The 19,940-nt window shown below is 36.6% G+C and overlaps 1 protein-coding gene across 1 annotated transcript; it reads left to right on the forward strand.

The window, feature by feature from the left end:
* Positions 1–2,416: 2,416 nt before the first annotated feature.
* On the forward strand, positions 2,417–14,301 carry pla2g4f.2 (phospholipase A2, group IVF, tandem duplicate 2). The gene is given in 22 exon segments (XM_039669929.2): positions 2,417–2,580; positions 3,447–3,581; positions 4,294–4,366; positions 7,228–7,364; positions 8,080–8,211; positions 8,427–8,467; positions 8,631–8,673; positions 9,069–9,123; positions 10,148–10,293; positions 10,421–10,534; positions 10,626–10,663; positions 10,878–11,016; positions 11,294–11,430; positions 11,565–11,787; positions 11,891–12,008; positions 12,191–12,328; positions 12,433–12,540; positions 12,800–12,979; positions 13,083–13,252; positions 13,338–13,524; positions 13,867–14,066; positions 14,069–14,301. Coding segments are annotated over 21 exon segments (2,433 nt in total). The 5' UTR covers positions 2,417–2,580; positions 3,447–3,572; the 3' UTR covers positions 14,114–14,301.
* Positions 14,302–19,940: the final 5,639 nt, after the last annotated feature.

Raw genomic sequence — 19,940 nt, forward strand, 5'->3', positions numbered from 1 at the left:
TATGCAGCCTAACAATGAATTATATAATTAATATAAAATAATATAATTATAGTAGTTGTTTTATGTGTATGCTAGGTCAAAGAGATGTGTCTTTAGTCTTTAGCGTTTTTAGTCTAGATTTGAAGTGACAAAGTGTTTCTGCTTCCAGGACAATGTTAGGAAGACTGCTTTGTGCAGTATTTAGTTTACTATTAAGTTCAATGTACATATTCTCATAAAAGATGCTGCACTATCTGTGTTATTGGGAGTTGATTTGAGAACGAGAACAAAACCTATGTTACAAAGTACAATAGGATTATATTATAATGTGTTTTTTTTTAAATGAATGAATTGTGATAGTGTTGACGAGCCTCACCTGGGTAGTAGGTTTGTGCCATTGCTGCTCAGACCCTGTGCACATGTGAGTCGGGAAGACAGCTGCTGCTCCCTGTTGGCTGTAATGTGCTATTTGGAAGAGCAATGCAGCAATATGATTACATACTGTAGATCAAGCCCTGCCACACATGAGCTCAACAGGTTTAGTGTGCTTGAGGACAACCTGTAAACAAAGCAGGTATCAATTGAATATATCCCGTGTTTTAGGATTCAGGCAATCATAGTCACTGTTATAATTACTGGAATAATCATTCATTGAATTATGTTTGTTTCTAGTGTTTGAACCTTCCTTGGGCTACACTTTTAAATGTTGGCAAGCTAACTAACTCTACTCTCTAGGAATCTTAATAGGTCATATTTGTATAAATTACTGTGTAAATACTTGTTAGAATATAGTGTGCAGTTAGTATAGTGGTCCAGTGAACTACAGCGGCCTATTACAATCACTATCTGAATAAAAAAAAAAATTAAATAAAAAGTGAGATTTCAAATTTCCAGAGAGCAGACACTGTATTGAATCTCATCTCATTCCCCTACACTCAAGTTGTGTGGTCTCTTATTTTTCCTTATAGACCTGAAGCAACTTGCCCTCACAGAAACCTCTCCTGCCTCATTCTAGTCAAATTAAACGGCTCTAAACCAAACCTACCAACCCATACGCACCCTGATCCCTAACCATCTCCACCCCTTAGATCTGGATCCAACTCTGCCCCTGGATCTCATGTACTGCAATGAGGTGCTACTGGTAAAAACTAACACAGTCTCATCCCAAAAAGTCATATAACTGACGTTTTGGGACGTATTTTGACCATACGTCAATATCCGCCTTTTTAGGGCCCCCTTAAACGTCGGTAGATGGCGATCCCGGGCCGTCATACAACTGACGCTTTACCTTTAACGTCAGTTGGGTGACGGGCTAGGTTTAGGTAGGTATGGGGTAGAGTTAGGATCCCATAACCTCATCTACCGACGTTTAAGGGGGCCCTAAAAAGGCGAATATTGACGTATGGTCAAAAAACTGCCATGTTACGGTGAAATTTAAGAATAAAGAAAGCATATCAAGATATAGCCTACTTACTTGATTCATTATTTGCAGTATAATGTCTCATCCAAATGTGGCGGGTACAATTAGGCTGCATTACTATTACATTAAGGACTCCTCTCATCAAATTACATTTTACTGTCAAATATTATGTAGAAAACTGACACTTGTAGTTGAGTTCATTCCGATAAAAATGTCACCAACAGTTGTAGGCTACTGGAGTATTAGCAAATGTATTGCAGTGTAGAGGAAAAATACATTTCAAGTGCATTAATGCAATACAGTATTATAGACTAAACACATTTAAAATACATTAACAAATACATTTTGGACAACCCACTTGAGTTGAAATTAAAATCAATTGTTTTCCATGTTACAATTTTTATTTAGTTTGTATTTACAGTGTTTACAGTTTTTATTTAGTATATTAGTCACTACATCAAAATAACTGTACTTATTTAAAACACTATAGCCAACAATCATAATTATTTCAAGAAAAACTTAAGTACACATTATTACAAGACCACATTTTTAAAACATGCAATTAAGTGTGTTTAGAAAAATTGTCATGAAAGTACTTTATTTAAGTAAAACTTAATTAGACATTATAACAAAGTGGATTTTAACAAGTGCACTTAAGTGTGTTTACAAATATAAGTACACTTAAGTGGTCTTTAATTTTAATTACATTATCTCCAAATGCACTTTTAAAAAAAGTATTGTTTTTGTCAGAGTTCTGTCACCATTGTCTGGGTCTTCTCTTGGTTTAGTGACAGAGCTGTGACACTCCCGGTTTGTCATGTGTTTGTGTTTAGTCAGGTCTGTTGTGAGCACATGGCTGTCATGTTATTTCCTTGTGCCATGTGACCCCCTGTCTATTCTCTAAACCCATCTTGTTATCTCGTTATTGTTTAATTTCCTCCACCTGCCTGCCTCGTTACCCTCTTATGTTTGTTCCCCTATTTATCTCCTGCAGTCTTGTGCTGGTTCGTTGTCCATGTTAGTGTTTCCTGTATCCTGCCTGATTTCTGGTTTCCCCCACGAGGGAGTTTTTGTTGCAATTTTGTTTTGTGTTATTTACTTATACCCATTGTTTTGCTCTTGTGTCCTCGCACCTTAATCCACCCATTCCTTGACTCTTTTATGATTCGAAGCACAAAAAAGTAAGCTTTCAATACAATTAAACACTTCTTTTCACAAGGGAAGCCTTGACACGTTACACATGCTGAGCCATGTATGATTAAAGTAGCCAACATAAACATAATCATTCTGTCATCAAGAAGTTGTAATAACTAATGATCTAACAATCTTATGATAAACAAAGATGTACTGGATTAGATTTACAAGGAAACAATGCAATGTTAATGCTTCATAATGGCTCAATTTTCTGAGATTAGAATTTTTTTTAGCCTTTTTTGTATTTCATCACCTTCATTGTGATGACCTCAGTGCATTGGAATGAAAGAGGGCTAGGCAGGTATTCATGGGAATGGGAGAGTTTTCTTCCACACGCAACATCTTTATAATATGACCGAAATGTAACTCTCCATCACGATGTATCATCACCTCCATTTAGTCATAATCTAAGACGGGCCAAATAAGGTGTGTAAAGTTGGCATGCAGCCTCTGACAATTTTTTTTTTCAATTCTAAATGCTAGGTTGATTCAAAACATGTCTGGGCCAAATATGAGCAAACCCAACCATTGGTTGAAATTTTTGATATCACTTTAGTTTCGGGTCCAGTTCTCACTATAAGTAAGTTCTTAGTATATACTGTATATTACTTGCTCTTTATTAAAATTTCTTAAGCACATATTAATGCCTTACTCTGCATAACCATATTCTACTTTACATCTCTTAAACATTCCTAAGTGTGACCACATTTTTAAATTACATTTTAAAACCAATAATTGATTTTGTCCATAATTTTTCCAAACGTGGTTTAAAATAACCCTAATTTTTTTTGAGTGTAGTTTGTGGTGTTTTTATAAGCACAATCAAATATAACACAATCAAATATTTTATCAGGGTGCGAAGGGCTGGAAACAAGTTCCTCGGGTTTTCCAGTTACTGTATATCTCACTTTGACAAGTGAGATCTTCATTTGATCTTCTGCCTTCGAGACTTCACTGTTGGCTTGCTGAGATTACAACAATGCTGAAGGTAATATTTTAGCTCGCAGATATTTGACACTGAAAAATTAATGTCTCGTTGCATTGCTATTTTAGCTTAAAACCACAAATAGCAGCTTTGTGAACATAATAAGAACCTATTCAAGGATTCATTATAAAAGTGATTCCCAAACAGAGGTAGCAAGTTGTTGGCAGTGCTTCATGGAAATAAGTGGTTTGTCAATGTGTTTACTCATTCAGCTCCTTTTTAGAAAAAAGTTGGGCTTTGCAACTCATTTGGGCAGTTTTGTAAACAAAACTATTTGGATAATAATTTGTGGATTTTTTTTATGCAAAAGAATAAAGCTCTCTTTGCGTCACTATAGTAACTTATTTATATGTTTTTTTTATTTATATGTATTTTTTATATGTTTTTTATAAGTAAATGCTTGTTTTGCAATGCTTATTGGTAAATATTAATTTTGTGTAAATATAATATGCAACATTAAAAGTCCATATGACAATTTACAAAAAAATAACAATACCTGTGATGATAATGAATAAATCTTTTACATAATAAAAGCAATACTAAACTGACATGTCTTTATTTATGTCGTCCTATATTTTAATTTATTGTGAAGTTTAGTCTCAAGACTTCTTGACATAACATATTTCTTACATCTGTATGAAACATATGTTTCTGTTACAAATTTCAAACAAAATATCTGTGTTTAAATCAGTTTCATTTTGCTTCCGTCTCACAGAAAGAGTTCATGCCATACTGGAACCTGAGTGTCACAGTGTTGCGGGGACAATTCAATCAGTCATATGACATTTGTAAGTAGATCAGCCCTCAAAAACATTGTGAATTGTGGTGAAATATTAATAAATTGTTTTATAAAGGTGATCTGGGTGTATTGGTGGACATTTACTTGAGTACTGTTGTCACGAACTGCTCCGAGACAAGAAGGTTGAGGATCCAAATGCAGTATTTATTGAACAGGGGAATCCAAAGACGTAATCCAAAGCACAGGCAAGGTCAAACACAAACAGGCAGTCCATAGAAACACAAAGGCAGGGCAGGGGCGGAGTAGGCCTGGCAGGCGTCCAGGGCGCAGCAGGGCAGACGACCAGGGTGGAATGTTTTACAACCATAGAACAAAAAGAGTTAAATAAACTTGTCACTTCATCTAAAAAAAACCCAACATTTATTAGATCCCATACCAACTAAACTATTAAAAGAAGTGTTACCTATATAGTGGAAGAGCCTCTTCTCAATATTATTAACTCATCTTTATCTTTAGGTCATGTTCCAAGAACATTCAAGCTGGCAGTTATAAAAGCTCTTATTAAGAATCCTCAATTAGATCCAAATAACCTAGAAAATTACCAACGCATTCTCACCCCAAGGCGTCACCTTTGACCATGCTTCAATATTTGACGTTTTAGGCGCCCTTTAGCGTCACTTACATGACGCGATCCTACGGCGTCATCTAACTGACGCTAAAGGAAAGCGTCAGTTAGAGGACGCGGTTAGGTTTAGGTGTGGGGTGGGGGTAGGGTACACGCGATCCTAGGGCGTCATCTAACTGACGCTAAAGGGCGACTAAAGCGTCAGATATTGAAGCATGTCCAAATGCTTCCCAAGGCGTCAGTTAAGTGACGCCTTGGGGGTGAGAATGGGCTGAAATTACAGACGCATCTCAAATCTTCCATTTATGTGAAAAATATTTGAAAAAGTTGCGTCCGCTCAACTCGGCTCTTTCTTTCAAGAAAACCACATCTATGAAAAGTTTCAGTCTGGCTTCAGGCCGCATCACAGCACTGAAATGGCGCTTGTTAGAATCACAAATGATTTACTTCTAGCTTCGGACCAAGGCTGTATCTCAATACTAGTTTTACTTGATCTTAGTGCTGCGTTCAATACTATAGATCACACAATACTCTTAGATCGACTACACAATTACAGTGGTGTTCAAGAACAAGCATTAAGCTGGTTCAGGTCATACTTATCTGACCACTACCATTTCGTCTACTTAAATGGAGAAAAATCGATCGTAACTTTGGCAAACTATGGAGTGCCGCAGGGATCTATGTAAGGCCCTTTATTATTCTCAATATATATGCTGCCACTTGGTAATATTATAAGGAAACATGGAATTAGTTTCCATTGTTATGCTGATGACACTCAAATATATATTTCATCACGGCCAGATGAATACGCTAAATTATCCGAATTGACAGACTGTGTTAAAGATATAAAAGATTGGATGACGCGTAATTTTCTTTTATTTAAATCCAGAGCTAATACTTGTCGGTTCTAAAAATGGTTCTAAAAACCTTTCTGAGCACGACTTTAACATATTATGCCCTGTTACTTTATCTGCTGCAGTAAAAGACCTGGGTGTTACATTAGACTGCAAACTGTCTTTTGAAAAACATATTTCATATGTTACAAAAACAGCCTTTTTCCACCTTAGAAACATTGCTAAGCTACATAACATGCTATCTGTCTCTGATGCAGAAAAGTTAGTTCATGCATTCATGACCTCGAGACTAGATTACTGTAATGCTTTGTTGTCCTGCATCCTCAATAAACAAACTACAGTTAGTCCAAAATGCAGCCGCTAGAGTTCTTACTAGATCAAGAACATATGATCATATAACACCGATTCTATCACTTGGTTACCTATAAAGTTCTGTATTAATTACAACAGTGTTTCCCAACCCTGTTCCTGGCGGCACACCAACACTGCGTGTATTCTTTGTCTCCCTTATCAAACACACCTGATTCAACCCATCAGCTCATAATCAGGTGGGTTAATGAGCTGATGGGTTGAATCGGGTGTGTTTGATTAGGGAGACAAAGAAAACACGCAGTGTTGGTGTGCCGCCAGGAACAGGGTTGGGAAACACTGAATTACAAGGTATTGCTTTTAACTTTTAAAGCATAAATTGTTTAGCTCCAGTCTATTTAACGGATCTTCTATCGCCCTACAATCCATCGCGCTCTTTAAGATCACTAAATTCGAGGCTCCTGGTCATTCCTAGCATATCAAGATCCACCAAAGGAGGGAGAGCATTTTCACATTTAGCTCCGAAGCTCTGGAATAGTCTCCCTGATATTGTTCGTTGCTCAGACTCGCTCTCCCAGTTTAAAACTAAAGACGCATTTATTTAGCCAGGCATTCATATACATTTTTTTTTAATCTTACAGTTACTGTAAATTTGCCCTCTAGTTCATAAACGCCAGAGGAGAACTGGCAACCTGATTGAGCCTGGGTTCTCCCAAGGACAGACCATTGGACAGACTAGCTTATAGACTCAAGCTCAAAAGCTCAAAAGCTTTTCATAAATACTGGGAACAGCCATTTGGGTGTCTGAAACCATTGTGGACGATATTTTGTGCACTTATTTAATCTAACATTCAACCCTACTACTGGAACTGTGTTCTAGAAATAAATGTTATATTGATAAGAGGGTATGGGGCGATTTCGGAAACAACCATATCTGATTAATGTGAATATTATTACTAGTCTTCTTGACTGGATGTCATCCTCTTTTTTTTATACCTTGTAGGATGTTACAATGGGGTCCTTATTTAATGTGTTTTTGTGCCTTTGCTGACTTTTAATTGCTGCATAGTACATACTCCTCTTAAAAAGCATGCATGTGCACTAACTTTGCTCTCTCTCCAGTGACTAAATGTGACTGCTACGTCGTTTTAAAGTTACCCACGGCCTGTGCCTGCTGCCATCGGACCAGGACGGTGAAAAATAATAATGCACCAAAATGGAATGAAACGTTCCATTTCAGAGTGCACAGCGGTGTCAAGGTAAAGAAATCGGTTTCAGACTGTAGCAAGAAAACTCTTATAAATAACGCCCTTACATGTATTATTAAATGAGCTGTGTGTAAGATTGTGGCCAAAACTGGTACTGCAATCAGTTTCAATTTACTGTAGAGTGGTGTATCCCCTCTCCTCTGAACTCGAGGTTGCCAGATAGGCTGCAGGATCAAACATTTTTTTTATCCAACACGTTTGTAGCTGCAGCTGTGGTAACTAGAGCAGAGCTGGCTACCCGAATGCTGCAACACTACTGAGTCCGTGATTGGTAGATTGGCCGGACTACTGTTGTCAGTGATATAAGTATTTGAAATGAACGTGATTTTTTAATGTCTAGAGACATATCAGGGCCATTTTATGATTATTTGATATACATTTCTTACATACAGCTCCTTTAAGGGTGTTTGTTTTAACTGAAAGAGTTAATGGGCATTGCACTTCTAACCTCAGATTCTCCACCTTCATTTTTCTTTAAATCGCAATGGAAGACGATTTCGATACTTCAACAGACAACGTTGAATTTTTTTCACAACCATATTTAGATCATTTCCGGTACTTTCCGGAGCTTGCGCAGACTGAAGTGCCCGCGCCAGCCATATTTACAGCTAGGCTGTGATATGATATAATGGGTTAGGCTGAATTTTTTTGACCTTATATTTGGGGGCCTCATGATGACCTTACCCCTATGTTCTTGTCTCCTCAGAACATTATAGAATTCCACATTTTTGATGCTGACGTGATAACGAAAGATGACTACTGCGCCACTATCCTATTTGACATCAATAACCTCACACCTGGACAAAAGCAAACAAAATGCTTCATTTCAGAGGATAAGGTAGATATATTTTTGTTTGTATTTTTATTATTAAAATTATTATTATTGTATTATTATTATTATTTGTATTTAATTATTTTATTTTATTTTACGATCACTTCACTCCGATTTTACTTTAGAGTGGAAGTGGCCTTTGGTGTCTATTACTTTAAACATTGCAAATGTTGAATCGAGTATAGTCATATGCATGATGATTGTGCTGACATTTTTTCCAGAAAAAGAATGAGCTGTGGGTAGAGTTTGAGATGACAGAGAGGTGAGTGAAAATGTTAACAATCTGTTGAAAAGAATCTGCAAAAACAACAATGGTGGTGTCATGTCATTACCAAGTACTGTGAGGTTATGCAGACAGTTAGTAATTGTCCTCCCAATCAGTCTGAATTAATCAATCATTTTATCTCTTCCCTTTCTTTTTAAAGCTCTGAGAAGCCTGAGCCATACTTATCTAATGGAGTGCTGATGGTAAGAGATTTGATACATTCATAAAAGAGGTTAGAAATTATCATGATATTTTATCAATATAACCTAATATTATATTTCAGTATAAGCTCAAATAGAGCTAAACCCACTTACATTTACATGATGAATGTTTACATGATATTGCAAAATAAATGTACACATATTTTATTCAGTAGAACACTAATATGCTTTACGTTCATATGATAAAACTGACATCATATGATATTGATGTTTTATAACTGTATATTTTACACATAGGCCTACATTATGTAAAAATATTTAGCAACATCATAAGGAACAAGTTCAGGTTGCTATAGAACAAAACTGACTGTACATTGGACATATTAGTTGATCAAGTAAAACTCTGAAGGCACTTTAAATTTTTCCTTAATTTTTAGGCAGGTCCATTCTGTGCATTGGATGTGAAGGTGCAAAAACGTCTAAAGACTAATGGTAAATGGATATACTGTAGTCTATATAGCTATCAGACTCTCATTTAAAAAATTTAAAGTCTTCCTGTGGTGAAAATCATGTTTTTAATGTAATTTATGTGTCAATGTGGGGTTTTTAATATTGCTTTTAATATTGCTTTAATATTTCAAATTCATTTGTCAACACCATTGCAGAGTATTTTTTCTTTAAAACTGCAGTGATCTTAGGACAGTGTTAAAAATGTTTCTTACGTCACAAAGTACATGATTACGACATTATTGTAACCAATCGTGTCAAAGTATTGACATGATTGTCTCCCTTTGGAGATTTATTGTCTCCCTTTGGAGAAATTTGTTTTAGATTAGGGAACTGCTGCCATATGAATACACAAACATTTAAAATCATAAAAACCCTGCATCATAAAAACAGTACATCTCATAACACCACCCTCAGTTCCTGCCTGTTTCTAAGAATGCTAATTGTTAGAAGGCAGCGGTCTGACTCTGAAATGCCGAACGGGAACATGGATTGTGAAACATAAGTAACACATTATTAGCTGTTAAGCATAGTCAAGCAAAAGGCTAATCATATTAATTGCTGTTATGTGTGCGACATTGAGCATATCTATAGAGTGCCGAAATTATGACGTCTCTAAGTTAGCAGCGCATTTTTTTCCATTTCATATGTATAATAAAATTAATTGTAAAATTAATTGTAAAATTAAATGTTTTTAATTTTATATAGACAGAACATAATTTGTTTTTTAAAGGTGCTGAAATGCAAAAAAAAAAAAAAAAGATCTTGTTGGCCTCTTTTTTAATTGTGAAATTGATTGTTGTTAAATGATGCTATACCACCAAAATTGCCTCAGTTAGTTTTGATCAGATTCCATTCATCTTTCGATCAGAATAATAATTTGTGTGTTCTGAAGCTCTGACGAAAAGTTGGATGTCTTATAAAATAAAAAATAAAAAATATTTTATTACTGCTAAAATAAGACCAGTGCAAAGGAATTATCTCATATGTTTGTCTGTATTTACTTCAGCTGAGAAAAGCATGATGTTAAAACTGCGAGGTGCATATAAGGAAGACTGTACGATCCCGGGCTCTGAAGCCCCCAGTGGCACACAGACCTTATGCTTCTACATCAACCGAGACCTGGAGACTGAGTTTAGTCTCATCCCAGCAAAAGTATGTCATCGATTAAACTGATATTTGAAGATTTCTTAAAATGATCTACAATAAAGCATGCACATCACTGGACCAGCTGAGAGTAGGCCCTATATGATGCTTGTTTGTATGTTTGTTTTTTGTCCAGGCTGTGGAAGAAGTGGATGGGATAAATCCAAGGACTAAAGGCATTATGTCATCGGTCCCCGTGAAACCATTACCAGCAAAACAGCAGATTAACCTCTCCATGCCTGTTGGACAGGTGAGTGGTAAAATCAAATTGAAATGTTTTTTTTTTTTTCCCCAATAAAAAGAAAAGCTAGTAACTAACTGCAGGTATAAACCCCTTTTAGGGTGAAGTGGATCTGCAACTAAGCACAGAAGATGGCCGGTAAACAATTAAGATGACCTGTTCAGGAACCATTTCAAAGAAACTATTTTGGCAATATATCAACCAAAATTGAATGATTTTTAAGTGTTAAATTGATCATTGACACTGTATACCACTAAAATTTCCTCTATTAGTTTTGATCTGATTCCATTCATCACCAGCTTAGAATAATCGTGTGTGTGTGTGTGTGTGTGTGTGTGTGTGTGTTCTGAAGCTCTGATGAAAAGCTGGATGTCCGTCTGGGTTTTGATATCCCTAAGGAGGAAAAAAATTTTCTGGTGAAGAGAAGAAAAGTCGTGTCACAAGCTCTACAGAAAGCTCTGAATCTCAGCTCTGCACCTGAGACCAGCAAGGCAAGAGAACAAACACAGACATGAGTATAAACACTGCAAGCATAGTGACCTGACATATCATTGTTCACATCCCATTTTTTGTCCAATTTATGTGATAATTTGTATAATTATAGTTAATTCAATTATTAAATACTAATTAATGAACTAATCAATTCAAATATATATATATATATATATATATATTACACTTTAACAGTTTATTGTTTATGGCATGTCTTGTTCATGCAGAAAAGTCTTGTTTGATTAGTATATTTATAAGATTGATGTGACTTCTCAGGTTCCTTTGGTGGCTGTGGTGTGTTCTGGGGGTGGAAGCAGAGCAATGATTGGCACATTTGGAGGCCTAAGAGCCCTGCAAAAACTCCAACTTCTTGATGCAGTCAGCTACCTCACTGGGGTTTCTGGCTCCACCTGGTGTGTATAAAGAGCACTACAGGCTCCAGTTTGACTTGTTCAATTCTAAGTGGTTCTGGTTCTCATCAGGGTTTGCTTCAAAACCCATGGATTAAATGTCATTAAACAACAAACTTTCTCTCGTTGTCACATAGGACCATGGCTTCTCTTTATAATGACGCTAACTGGTCAAACAATGACCTAAATGGGGCTATGGAGTCTGTAAAGAAGGAGATCTCTAAAGGTGTGTTCAGTGTATATTCCATCGAGCAGCTACGTCATTACAAAGAGAAGATGGAAGAGAGAGCGAAAGAAGGACGCCACGTATCTATTGTCGATATGTTTGGTCTGTCTATAGAGTATCTCATCCAAGGGAAGGTACATACAACTGTTCGTTGCATAGGCGTAAAATACATTTTGAAAATAAGAATTCCAAATAATTTTCTCTGTCAGAAACTCTATAAATTATTTTCTTCCTCAGAACAAAATGGGTACGCTATCTGACCAGCAGATGGCACTAACAATGGGCCAGAACCCTCTACCCATCTACACAGCTCTCAACATGAAGAATGGCAAGAAAGGAAATGTCATAGAGACTGGTAAGTACTGAATTCCCTCTGGCTGGTTTAATTTGCTTTCAACGTTCAGTCCTACAAGATAATGGTCCTTTATGGTCAATAAGTTCGTTATGTTTAGTCCTTAACAGATCAGTTCTTTGTACTAATAACAACTAAAGCACTTGTAGATATGTTGTCCATGCTTCTCTTTGCTCTTTTCTCAGAATGGTGTGAGTTCACCCCATATGAGGTTGGATTTACCAAGTATGGTGCCTTCATACCTGCACAAAACTTTGGGAGTGAATATTACCTTGGCCACATGGTCAAGAAACTCCCTGAAACTGGGATATACTCTCTATTGGGTAAATAGATGTAAATTTTCCAAAGGTTAATGAATGGCAAACCATTTTAAGTTAAAGATTATTTGAAAACTATTTGTGTTGTGTGTGATATGCTGTGTTTGCAGGGATATGGAGTAGTGTTTTCTCTCTGAGTCTGACTCAGCTTTGGAATATTGTGACTGGAGTGATCCCATCCTGGGCCAGCAATATTGGGGAAGAAGTGAACAACACCGGTAAGAGGAATGCAATATCAATATTGTATTTGATATGTAATGGTATCCCTTCAAGATCCGTTAAATTAAATTAAAACAACTACAACACAGCACAATCTGGAAATATGTTCTAAAACTGGACATTTCACATAATATATAGGTTACACACCCCTACTATGCAAAATATACATAAAACGTTAAAATATCTAAATCAGAACAAGACAGGTAAACTTTTGTTTTCTTTACCAACCCCCCAATGTCATTCTCTCTATATCTGTAGATACAGACAACAACCCATCAACGTCGGACACACTGCACGTCAACCCTATGACTGACATGGCAAAAAAGCTGAACAACTTTTTGACCAGCCGCCCCATTATTAGCCAAGTGTTCAACTTCCTGAGAGGCTTCCAGATGCATAGGAACTACTGTGACAACTGTGACTTCACCGCATGGAAGGGTCAGAACATCATTTATGTTGTTAAGTTTAACCTTACCATTAGGATAAGTTCAATCAAACTGGGAAAGGACTAATTATTAATTATAAAGATGACTTTCTGCAGAAACCCATCCAGATGCCTTCCCGAACTCTTTGACACCAGCAGACGCCACGCTTGGCCTGGTGGACTCTGCCTTTGTCCTCAAGTCAGGATTCCCTCCTGTGTTACGGTGTGACAGACATGCGGACATCATTCTGTCCCTGAACTATGCTTGGGACCCTGACCACTTCAAGGTGAGAAGCCCTAAAAGATTTAATAGATTACATGGAGAAGAATCATGAGAAAAATGTGATTTTGATGTTTGTGTGTGTCTGAAAGGCCATAAAGCAAACTCAGGAGTTCTGTGCTGAACGGAAGATTCAGTTTCCGAAGATCGATTTCAAAAAGTTGGAGTCTGAGCCGATCAGGGAAGTTTATGTGTTTGAGGATGAAGAGAATCCAGAGGTTCCCATAGTGATTCACTTTCCCATGATCAATCTCTCATTCAAACAGTTCAAAGCTCCTGGTGAGTTTTTTTTTTCTTCCATTTTCAAACCTTTACTATTACCATCATTTTAAGTTTGAATAATTAAAGGGACAATTCACCTAAAAAAATAAAATTCTGATATTATTTACTCACCAAAAGTAGCATTTTTAAAGTTTTTCTCTCCATGCAATGATACTCAGTGGAGTCTAAAACAACTTTGGACCACATCAACTTTTATCGTATGAATACAATTTTTCAAACATACAGTATAGTGGTCCTCAAATGAATCCTCAAATGAATGAATTAAGAGATTCTCATTTTGCACAAAGATACTCGGTATATTATGAACTTAAAGCAATTATGTGTGTGTTTGTGTGGTAGGAGTGAAGAGAGAGGGTAAGGCGGAGATGAAGGAAGGAGATTTCGATATTGACTTCAACAGGACGTTCTGTCCATTCGCCACTCAAAACCTTACCTACAAGCCTGAAGATTTCCAGAAGATGGCCAACCTTTCCACCTACAACATTCTGAACAACAAAGATGTCATTTTAAACATGCTAAACAAAGTGGTTAAGAGAAACACGTGGTTAAGGAGAAAATTCCTGTTACAAAGTCATCAAAAGTGTGAGGCTGGAATTGAAGACTGACAGCAGGAACAATTAGCAAGTGTTTTTTGTATATTTAACTCTAAAAGGATTCATTTAATAATGAGTTCAATCATTCTTGACCCTCATGTTGTTCCGAAACTGTGATTTTTTTTTTCTTCTTCTTCTTCTTTTCTGTAGATCACATGGCGTTAATGCAATAATATATATATATATATATATATATATATATATATATATATATATATATGCAATTCAAAATAAATAGAGCAACTAGAATAATATTTAAATATTTTAATTTTAACTTTGAATTAAAAAAAAAAACACCAAAAAAAAAAAATCGCAACAATATTAAGAAGGCAACATTGAATATACAACATATAACTAACTTAATTTTTAAAATTCAGAAGGTTATCATTTTACAGCCCATTTAAACTTGACAACAGCTGGGGCCTTGCTCACTGACAGCATATACTTTAATAGTGCTCCTGGAAAGTAGACATAAAGAGTAAATAATGTTAGCCTTTAGTGTAGAAGCCAAACTGGGTAGTTCTGTTAAATGCTTTAACAGTAACACCACAGCAAATTGTATATGCCTAATACTAAACCAATGCAGCATGTTATTAGCATGTAAACAACTGTAGCATAACGGAAATTAATACAAGCACACTTTAGGCTAATGTTAAAGGTGCAGTGTGTAGAATTTAGGCCCCGTTTACACGAAGGGAAAACGCAGATATTTCAAATCAGTGGCTAAAATCAGGCTAAGAAAAATGCCTTTTATTTATAAATCATGACTATTTTTGATCTAAAAAACATACTAACGCAACCCAGGAAACATTATAAAATAATAAAAGAACCCCATGTCATGGGACTGTTAAATTAATAAATGTAACATTAGATTTAACTTTTTATTTTTCATTATTCATAAAGCATTTTAGGCTAAAATGTGGCTTTTGGATATGAAAGATTAGACCAAATTCTCACATCAGCAGTATAACTTAATTTTTAACATTGTTATATGAAATACAGTGTATATGGACTCTCAGTAAATGCTGTTGAGTCATTTGGTTTCGATTACACATATTCTGAGTTGTGCTGAGAGATTCATTCCCGAGTCTGAGTCAAGGAGGAACTAACTCTGACCTCGTGTAAAGTCAGACTGACTTCGTCATGATTATCATGACGAAGCCATCGTGATCATCACCCTTTTTTTTTTTTGTAACTCAGATGATTTTACTAATAGAGCTGAGTTATTTTTAGATGATAAAGAATGAAAGAAAAAATCACCACGGGGATCTGGGAAATCTTGCAACAAATGTTTTCAAAATGTAAAATTTTATAAGTTTTGAGTGACAAAGCTGACAGAAATGTATACTACTCAAAGATGTTTTAAAATGTTTTTTTTTTTTTTTTTTTTTGGGGGGGGGGGCGTATTTTGCTCACCAATTAAGGCTGCATTTACTGGATCAAAAATACAGTAAAAAATTATAGGGTAATATTGTGAAATATTAGTATTACAATTTTTTATATCTGTGGTGGCAAAGCTGAATTTTATTTTAAACGTTCCGCATAACAGTATCCTTTTTCCAATGTATATCAGTGTTGTGCTGTTGCAGTTTTTTCTTGTGTTCAGCACCCCTCTATTTTGTTTCTGACTGTTTGCAAGGAATTATGGTAGTCTCTCAGGACGCTGCCATTTCCTGTCATGATTTGCTCAACAGGAGTGACATTGATGCACAATGTTCAAAATACCCTGGGGCTAGTATTTGAATTTGTGTTGCCTGACAAACAAACGTGATATTTTATTTATCACCAAGGGGAAAACAGCTCCTGTTTGTGCAGATTTGATAGATTTGCTGTAGGTGACACAAGCTCTTGAAGGTTTTTTTCAGTTTAAAATGTAGACATTAAATGGATTTCAATTAAATTAAAACATTTAATATTACATTTAACTTTTGAAAGTTTCGTTATTCATAAAGCATTTTAGATTAAATTGTACTCTATTGGATATGAAAGATGCCAAATTCACAGGAGTATAACAATTGCTAAATGAAATATGGACATCGACTAAAAGATGTTGAATCATTTGGTTTTCCATTATTACACATATTCTGAGTTGTGCTGAGGAGGCCAAGGATGAACTACTGGTAATTCAGACCTCATGTAAAGTCAGCATGCTGGGTGACGATGCTGGGTGTAAATATACACTCACCAGCCACTTTATTAGGTACACCTGTCCAACTGCTCGTTAACACTTAATTTCTAAGCAGCCAATCACATGGCGGCAACTCAGTGCATTTAGGCATGTAGACATGGTCAAGACAATCTCCTGCAGTTCAAACCGAGCATCAGTATGGGGAAGAAAGGTGATTTGAGTGACTTTGAACGTGGCATGATTGTTGGTGCCAGAAGGGCTGGTCTGAGTATTTCAGAAACTGCTAATCTACTGGGATTTTCACGCACAACCATCTCTAGGGTTTACAGAGAATGGTCCGAAAAAGAAAAAACATCCAGTGAGCGGCAGTTCTGTGGGCGGAAATGCCTTGTTGATGCCAGAGGTCAGAGGAGAATGGCCAGACTGGTTTGAGCTGATAGAAGGGCAACAGTGACTCAAATAACCACCCGTTACAACCAAGGTGGGCAGAAGAGCATCTCTGAACGCACAGTACGTCGAACTTTGAGGCAGATGGGCTACAGCAGCAGAAGACCACACCGGGTGCCACTCCTTTCAGCTAAGAACAGGAAACTGAGGCTACAATTTGCACAAGCTCATCGAAATTGGACAATAGAAGATTGGAAAAACGTTGCCTGGTCTGATGAGTCTCGATTTCTGCTGCGACATTCGGATGGTAGGGTCAGAATTTGGCGTCTACAACATGAAAGCATGGATCCATCCTGCCTTGTATCAACGGTTCAGGCTGGTGGTGGTGGTGTCATGGTGTGGGGAATATTTTCTTGGCACTCTTTGGGCCCCTTGGTACCAATTGAGCATCGTTGCAACGCCACAGCCTACCTGAGTATTGTTGCTGACCATGTCCATCCCTTTATGACCACAATGTACCCAACTTCTGATGGCTACTTTCAGCAGGATAATGCGCCATGTCATAAAGCTGGAATCATCTCAGACTGCTTTCTTGAACATGACAATGAGTTCGCTGTACTCAAATGGCCTCCACAGTCACCAGATCTCAATCCAATAGAGCATCTTTGGGATGTGGTGGAACGGGAGATTCGCATCATGGATGTGCAGCCGACAAATCTGCGGCAACTGTGTGATACCATCATGTCAATATGGACCAAACTCCCTGAGGAATGCTTCCAGCACCTTGTTGAATCTATGCCACGAAGAATTGAGGCAGTTCTGAAGGCAAAAGGGGGTCCAACCCGTTACTAGCATGGGGTACCTAATAAAGTGGCCGGTGAGTGTATGTGACAGTTCATCATGATCATGATACTTTTTTTTTTTTTTTTTGCTACTCAGACGATTTCAAGAAGAGATCCACCACAGAAGTCTGGGAAATCTTACAACACAAATATTACTCAAGTTTTTGTATGTTTAATATATACACATTATTATCAACAAACACTAAAGCTGTAATCTAAATGAGTTTTAATGATGAAGTTAAAGAAAAACAAAAGAAGAAAATAAGTTTTTTTTCAACAAACAGAAGAGGATAAAAAGATATAAACATTTGGAAGCCCTGAGATTTGAGTGTGTGAGTGTGTGTGAGAGAGAGACAGAGAGAAAATTAAGATCAAACAAGCTTTGATTGAAAAGATCTTGAATATCGTATGTCCAAGTTTGTTTCATGTTTAGATTCAAAAGAAATGGCAAACTATTTTCCCAACAACAATTTGTGATGATGGAAAAACAAACAGCCTTACTCTAGTTGATCAAAACAGGCATTTATAATAATGAAAATCCATTCATGACTTCGTTGGTGTTGCTAAATGTAGGCCTATTATGGAAATGCATGCATGCATACTTTTTAAAACGGAAAGGGTCACGATAGTTATAATCAAGCATTCAAATTAATGTAGGACCGAAATAGCAGAATTAACCTAAGACCCAGATATGTGGTTCCTTTTCAAAATAGTTAAGAATTACTGAGCTCAATCAAGCTGATTTAAGCACAAAAAGTGCAGTTAAGAGAGAGAGAGGACAGTGTCGTGAAGTGATAAAATGCCATCTGATCCATGCATGGGGTCATTTTCTGTTTAACCCATCTCTTTTCCACTGCGGTGACGTTTTGTGTGGACAGGAAAGGGTGATTTTGGTTTGAGATGAGCATTTGGCCTCTTGGCCCTCGGTTTGATGGAAAACCACAGCTGAGGGGAAGCATGATGACTGGAGTCTGTGGGGAAATAAACATGACGTTTGAACCACAGGAATGTAGAGAGAATGGAAAAGAAGATGAGACTAATGAGTTGTCTTGGACGAGAGAAATGAGGACAGTGGGATGGTAAACATGAGTACCATTTTTAGTGTCCTTATTCTCAACCTGGTTCTCAGTATGAACTGACAGTTCAAATCAGAGGGGTTACCGTTCTCTAGAACACTGACATCTCTGTGACCTTAGTTACAACTCCTCAACACTCTCTGCATCTGCAGATATTTTTTCACATATTCCCAAAATATAGACATTTCATGCACAGCAAAAAAAAAAAAAAAAATGCTGTCGGGTTCTATCATTAAATATGAGATGCATCCTGGAATGGTTGAAAAAAATGTGAGACTATAAATCCAAAACATTATCAGCGACAATTAGCTGTGTTAAAGATTATAGATGGTTTTAGATTGCACTGCATCTAACTCATCCTGTCTCCATAATAATTTCACATCACCCTCTACTAAAAAAACATAATGATTTATGATCGGGCTAAAAAAAAAATACACATTTACTCAAATTACAATGCAGTTATTGGAAATGTTAATGAATATGACAATTTATTAACCACCCCCAAATGTACATCAAATATGTTGATGGGGAATCCACTCATTTCTTCCTTGTGCATATCAATGCAAGCATAACCAACCTTCCCCCATTCCTAATGACTGACATTTGGTATTCTCCATGCCTTTTCATAAACCCCTAAATCTTCCTGCATATATATTTTTTTTTAATTGATGTGGAGATTTTATAGTACTGTTCTTGGTGAGCGTACAAGCTGAAATCTGAAAAACTGATTTTGAATGGACTTGAACAATTCCCTTTTAAAGTCCCTCCCTGTATATAATTTCACAACAAACCATGGAAACTGCAAGGAGGAAGTATATAGATGGGCTTCCTCTGCTTTGTATGAGTCTGTTTTTCTCATCCTTTGCCAGCCCCTTAGAGGAGCCCTTGGTTGTTGAACGTTTCCACAACATCCCGAGGGACTCAGACTAACAGTGTTCATTAAGCTCTGGAATTGCCATCACCTGATTAAGAACTACCAAGTCTATTACAAAAAAAAAAAAAAAAAAAAAAAAAAAAAATAGACCTTGAGAAAGCGCAAGTGGATCAAGAATGGCCAACTTATTCCCAGAAGAGTTAATATTTCTATAATGACATAAAATTCAAGTTTGAATTTCAGGTTTTTCATTTGCAGAGGTTGACAGATTTACTTAAAAACATGGACATCAAATATTTAAAAAAGTGACATTAAAAAATTTGCATGCAGTTTCTTTGCTCTGGCATGAATAAAATACTAAGTTCTGACATTAAAACTCTAGATGACACACACTTATAGTTCTTAACTCAATCAAATTATAGGGCACAGCTGATTGGTTCCTGCTGTGTCAGCTAACAATGAGCTCGCTGCTCAACCTTCAAATACATGGTCAGCATTTAACGCCATTTAGCA

This window comes from Pimephales promelas, chromosome 15 (genome assembly GCF_988280905.1).
Source record: "Pimephales promelas chromosome 15, fPimPro1.hap1.1, whole genome shotgun sequence".
Taxonomy (NCBI): domain Eukaryota; kingdom Metazoa; phylum Chordata; class Actinopteri; order Cypriniformes; family Leuciscidae; genus Pimephales; species Pimephales promelas.